Below are 6,487 nucleotides of genomic sequence, written 5' to 3' on the forward strand. Positions count from 1 at the left end.
GAAATATCTTCGTACATTTGGATGCTCAAGAGAAAAAAAAAATATATGACTAATAAAATTAAAAAAAATATTAAAATATTTTTTTAAATTTATTAAATTCTAAAAATTTATAGCATATCAATTAGATCTCAAAATTTTAAATAATTATAAAATAATCCAATCACCTATCTCCTTAGAGAATGTTATCGTAAAAAGATCACCTAATAATTTTTATAAAATCTCATAACCATCCTTCATAAGAATTTAGCATGGGACTCTTGATTCGATGGAAACTGAAAGAAGATGAAAGTTGCACTTTGAGATTTCCGCCCGTGGATGAATGGCTTTGTCCTTTAGGATTCATATAGATGGATGGATGATGAAAAATATAATACTGCAAAATCCATGCAAAAAGATGAATGATGAAGAATAGAGCTTTTTAAGATCTATGTGGGCTGGTGAATGATAAAGTATGGAGTGCTTAAGATCTATGCAGACATATGAATAATTGTAAATGAAATATTTTGAGATTTATGATGGCAAATAAATAACAAGAGATATAATACTTTAAAATCTATGTAGATTAATAGATGATAAAAAATAGAATGCTTTAAGATCTATGCAAATAGATGGATGATGGAGGACAGACTAAGGGATGGCAAAAGATGAAGCACTTTGAAATCTGTATAGATGGATAAATGATAGATGATGGAGCGCTTCAAGATTTGTGCAAGCAGATAGATTACAGGGAATCAAGTTCTTTGAGATCTATACCGACGAATGGATGATAAAGGATAAAGTACTTCAAGATATGTACACAAAGGAATAGATGATGGAGGGTGGAGTGCTTTATGATTTGTGCATCCAGATGAATGACTGATGATAGAGTATTTTTAGATCAATACAAATAAATGAATGATAAACAATAGAGTGCTTTAAGATTTATGTGGACAAATAAATGATAAACAATGGAGCACTTTGAGATCTACATGGGTAAATAGATCACAGATGAAGCACTTTGAGATTCGTGTAAGCAAATAAATCATAGATAGAGTACTTTGCACTCATGCAAACCAATGGATGATAAAAGATAAAATCTCTTTAAGATTTGTGCATACGAATAGATGATTGTGGTCGGAGTACTTTAAGATTTATATTGCTAAATGAATGACAAAGGATAAAATACTTTAAGATGGATGAATGATGAAAAGTAGGACGTTTTAATGGTGTTAGGATTGAGATAGATCGTTGGGCTATCTCGCAATAAAATTGAAGTTTTGATCTCTAATTTATACTCTTAATTTTTTTTTGGATTTTAAGTATAAATATTTTAAAATTAGAAGGATATTTTTGTAATTTTAATGGATCAGACATGTGCATGCGCCATTTATTTTAATTAGTAAGAAAAGAAAAAGATAAAGAAAATTTGCAAAGTACCTTCCCCACGGGAAGGATAGGACAATAGCTTAATCATGGAAGCTTTCTATAAAGAGCCACCCTGAAGCACCTCCAGCAGGCAAGCCTGGCTAGCTAGTTCCCTCCCTCCATCCTTTTCCTTGATCTCCTCCTTCTTGGCTTCCATTTTAGTTACCGCAAGGCAAACATGATCCTAGGCGGCGTCAGTAAGGCTGCCGGCTCCGTCGTCGGCGGCATTGGTAGCACTGTGGGCTCCGTCGTAGGCGGCATCGGTGACACCGTGGGCTCTATCATCGGCGGGGCGCAGGGCAATGTCAAGGGTACGGTGGTTTTGATGAAAAAGAATGTCCTCGACTTCACCGACTTTGGCGCCACCCTCCTTGACGATGTCCACGAACTCCTCGGCCAGGGAGTCTCTCTGCAGCTCGTCAGCGCCACCGTAGGCGACCCCAGTGAGTTCCTCCTCTTTAAAGTAGCCCTTGTTAATATGTTGGACCGTCTTGATTTTCCTTTGAAGTAATCTAAGCTTTTGGGTTATACGAGCAGATAATGGTAACAGAGGGATTGTGGGGGAGCCAGCGTACTTGGAGAGCTACATCACGTCGCTGCCGTCCATAGCCGCCGGGGAGTCGACGTTTACGGTGACGTTCGACTGGAACGAGAACCATGGAATACCAGGGGCGGTGATAGTAAAGAATCAGCACAGTGCCCAGTTCTTCCTCAAGACGGTGACGCTGGAGAACTTCCTCGGCAAAGGCCGTATTCACTTTGTTTGCGACTCTTGGGTCTACCCGGTGGACAAGTACAAATACAACCGGATCTTCTTCGCCAATAATGTGAGTAGTCACGGCTGTCGGTGGTGGACCATATATTAACTACTCCACGTAATGCTATTAATTAACATACAAACAAACAAATAAACAAATACGTAAAAGATTAAGATATTATTTTAGTGCACACATGATACTCATGGCAATCACACCAGGCAACCGGATAAATTAGGGCCATGCCCGCAGACTTCCTGATCATAGATTTTTGAGATAGCTTGGCGTGGCCTGGCATGATTTGAAATGGATGGACAGTCGTAAAAGATTGTCAGATTGGACTAAATTAATCCTGAACCTTCCACGGCTAAACTGGTTGCAAGTGCCAGTCGCAAATTCAATAAGTGGGACTGTTGATTAGTCTGTCGCTCCTGATGGGTTGCGTGGGCAACCCCCAATAACTTTACCAGCTTAGCAAAGTGGCATTTCTCGTTTAACAGATTCTTGTTACTCTTAGCTATAATTAACTATTATTATTTAGGACTCTAGAAGATCGGTTCAACAAATTCTAAAACCCTATTGCAGACATACCTCCCTGGAGACACACCATCGCCTCTGCGACCTTACAGAGAAGATGAGCTCCGCCATCTTAGAGGGGAAGGCGAGACTGAGACACTGCAGGAATGGGACCGGGTTTATAACTACGCATACTACAATGATCTTGGAAACCCAGATGCCGGTCCAGAGATGGCACGCCCGGTTCTTGGAGGGTCAGCAGAGTATCCTTACCCTCGCAGGGGAAGAACCAACCGGCCACCCACCAAGACTGGTGATGCTGTCAATATCGACTCAAAGCAGAGCATTAAGTCTGAAATAATTGATAAACCCCTGTATGTTAACCATATCATTTGTGTTTGCTGCAGATCCCAATTCTGAAAGCAGATTGATCCTCGGCCTTGATATCTATGTCCCCCGTGATGAGCGTTTCGGACATGTTAAGATGTCTGACTTCCTTATCTACTCCATCAAGGCACTGATCCAGTCACTGAAACCAATCCTTGATGCTATTTTGGCCCAGACCAGGAATGAGTTCGACTCTTTTGAAGAAGTTTTTAGACTCTACGAAGGGGGTCTCCCAGTGCCCAATGTTCCCCTGCTTGATGAGCTCAGAGAAAGAATCCCTTTTGAGATGGTCAAGGAAATGCTCCGCACCGAAGGCAACCAGCGCCTACTTAAGTTCCCCCTTCCCCATGTCAACCGAGGTACCTCCAATTACTTCTCTGAAGGTTTTAACAGAAAAAAAAAAAAAAAAAAAAACTTCTCTGAGGGAGACGATGGATGATTTACGCAAACCTGATCCTCCACTGTTGTCTTTACTTCTTTTCAGTCGACAAATATGCATGGCAAAGCGACGAAGAATTTGCTCGAGAAATGCTGGCAGGAGTGAACCCTCTTATGATTAGTCGTCTCCAAGTGTTCCCTCCAACCAGCAAGCTTGATCCTAACAAATATGGCAACCAAACCAGCTCCATAACAGCAGCTCACATTCAGAAGAATTTGGACGGTTTGACAGTAGATCAGGTTCAACTAACTAAATATAAACTATCTATATTATCAAGGGAGGTTGTGCGCAACTAATTAGGTTTGTCATGGTTTGATGGTTTTGCCCTGTTTTCAGGCACTGGAGAGCAACAGGCTATTCATCTTGGATCACCATGACACTTTGATGCCTTACATAAATCGCATAAATTCCAACACATCCAATAAGGCATATGCCACTCGAACTCTGCTATTCCTAAAAGAGGATCAGACTCTGAAACCAGTAGCAATTGAGCTCAGCTTGCCACATCCGGATGGAGAGCAACATGGCATCATAAGCAGGGTCTTCACGCCAGCTGATAAAGGGCTTGAGGGATCCATTTGGCAGCTTGCAAAGGCTTATGTCTGCGTTAACGACTCGGCCTACCATGAACTTATTAGCCACTGGTCTGGAAATATTGCTTCAAAATCTTAACTTGGTTCTGACAATCTTTAATTACTTGAGATCAATATCCCTTCATTCATCTAATAAAACTCCTCTGAACTGATTACATGCTTGCAGGCTGAACACGCACGCAATTATGGAACCATTTGTGCTCGCAACGAACCGTCACCTCAGTGTTGTCCATCCGATCTACAAGCTGCTAAGCCCCCACTACCGTGACACGATGAACATAAACGCCCTCGCTCGGCAGGCCCTCATCAATGCTGGTGGCATCATTGAATCGATCGTCTTCCCAGGGAAATATGCCATGGAGATGTCCGCCGTAATCTACAAGAGCTGGAATTTCACCGAGCAGGCCCTCCCAGCGGATCTTCTCAAGAGGTAGAATTACAATTCATCAAAACTTTATGCATTGCAATTCTTGATAATTACTCTTGTCAACCAAGTATTACATTGCAAAATCAATATTAAGCTGTTAGAAATCAAGTTAACAGTGCATACCAGATCTAATAACAATTATCTAAAAACAACTACCAAATTTTTCAACAGAGGAGTTGCGGTTGAAGATCCAACCAGCCCGAACAAGATCCGGCTGCTGATCCGGGACTACCCTTATGCCGTAGATGGGCTCGCTGTGTGGTCGGCGATCGAGGCGTGGGTTAACGAATACTGTTCCATCTACTACCCGAGCGACACAGTGGTCCGGACCGATGCCGAGCTGCAGGCCTGGTGGAAGGAGATCCGTGAGGTCGGCCATGGTGACAAGAAGGATGAACCATGGTGGCCGAAGATGCAGACCGTCGGTGAGCTGATCAGCACCTGTACCACCATCATCTGGGTGGCCTCCGCCCTCCACACGGCCGTCAATTTTGGGCAGTACCCCTACTTCGGGTACATTCCCAACCGTCCCATGTTGAGCCGGAGGTTCATGCCTGAACCGGGTTCGGCTGAGTATGAGATGCTGAAGACCGAACCTGAGAAGGCATTTATGAGGTGCACCATGAGCCAGGTCCAGACGATCATGGGCGTGGGGATTTTGGAGATACTGTCATCCCACGCATCGGACGAGGTGTATTTGGGCCAGAGGGACACACCCGAATGGACCAAGGATCAGAAGACGTTGGAGGCGTTCCACCGGTTCGGGGAGCGGCTCAAGAAGATCGAGGCCAAGATCCTGGCCATGAACGAGGACCCGAGTCTGAAAAACCGGAAGGGGCCAGTCATGATGCCCTACACCTTGTTGTTCCCAACTGGTGAAAAGGGTATCACTGCCAAGGGGATTCCTAATAGCATTTCTATCTGAGAAAGTTTTCACCAGAGGTGATCTAAGAGTCAGCAGCAAATAAGGTCCATCTAGTGTCCATAAAGGTTGTAGACTATATGGTACCGGGTGGATGCGTGGTGTGAAATAATGTACGAAGGATTGTGCACCGAGGAGATGGTTGGGTTGTTGCTTGGTTTGTATCTGGTCCCGGTCGACTTTTGCAAGTTGTGTAGCCCAAAGTGGCTTATGGTCTTAAGCATCCAAAATAATAAAAAAATAAAATAAAAAGAGCTTTACAAGTGTGATAGCAACTTTCACTGTAACAAAAAAATTGAGTAACAACTTTGTTTATGGAAGTTTTTAAGGTACTAGTAATTTTTTGGCCCAAAATTAGACCATGTTTAATTGGAACCGGTCTACTTGGCCCACCCAGCCACCAAGAAAAAAATAGTCCCCTCAAAAAAAAAAAAAAAAAAAAGAGAGGAAGAAGATTCCCAACAGAACTCTTCTTCTCTAAGGAATTGGATCTGAACCAAACTTAAAGCCCCTTCCTATAAGAGGAGATCCTCTTCCCCTTCACGATTACTATTGTCGAGATCCCTCTCTCTCTCTCTCTCTCACCATCTTTCTCCCTCTATTTTTCTTTCTTATTTCCAGACTACCTTCATCATGCCGGGTGAAATTGTGGCCAAAACCACCAGAGACAAAATAAGAACTCTCGAATCATCTTCCTCCAATCCCTTTTAGTTCATAAAACTCTGATTTCAGCCGATTATTGCCAAAAATTTATTGAAAAATCAGATCTTTGACTTTTCATATTTTTCTGTGATTTTTATGGATTTTTCTTGATGTTGTTCATTGCCGTTGATCACCAGACCAGGGACCTTCGATTGTGCCACCATGGGCTGTATCCTTGGCTACCATCTTTGGACAAAGCAAGACTTTTCCATTTTTCAATGGTAGCAACCTAAGAGGGAGGATGAATTAGGTTTCTTAAAAATTAACTTTAACTATCGTTGCCCAAAAATAATCTTAAAAGTGTTTGTGAAGGGCTTAGCAAATAATAGATAAAGGCAGCAG

The 6,487-nt window shown here is 42.4% G+C and overlaps 1 protein-coding gene across 1 annotated transcript; it reads left to right on the forward strand.

Moving 5' to 3' along the window:
- Window positions 1–1,489: 1,489 nt before the first annotated feature.
- LOC105054692 (probable linoleate 9S-lipoxygenase 5) lies at window positions 1,490–5,773 on the forward strand. The gene is made up of 8 exons (XM_010936263.4): window positions 1,490–1,847; window positions 1,942–2,231; window positions 2,745–2,988; window positions 3,083–3,421; window positions 3,547–3,740; window positions 3,838–4,145; window positions 4,261–4,524; window positions 4,693–5,773. Exons 1-8 carry the CDS (start codon window positions 1,583–1,585, stop codon window positions 5,444–5,446), a joined length of 2,658 nt encoding a protein of 885 aa, XP_010934565.1. The 5' UTR covers window positions 1,490–1,582; the 3' UTR covers window positions 5,447–5,773.
- The last annotated feature ends 714 nt before the right edge of the window (window positions 5,774–6,487 follow it).

Source organism: Elaeis guineensis, chromosome 12 (genome assembly GCF_000442705.2).
Source record: "Elaeis guineensis isolate ETL-2024a chromosome 12, EG11, whole genome shotgun sequence".
Taxonomy (NCBI): domain Eukaryota; kingdom Viridiplantae; phylum Streptophyta; class Magnoliopsida; order Arecales; family Arecaceae; genus Elaeis; species Elaeis guineensis.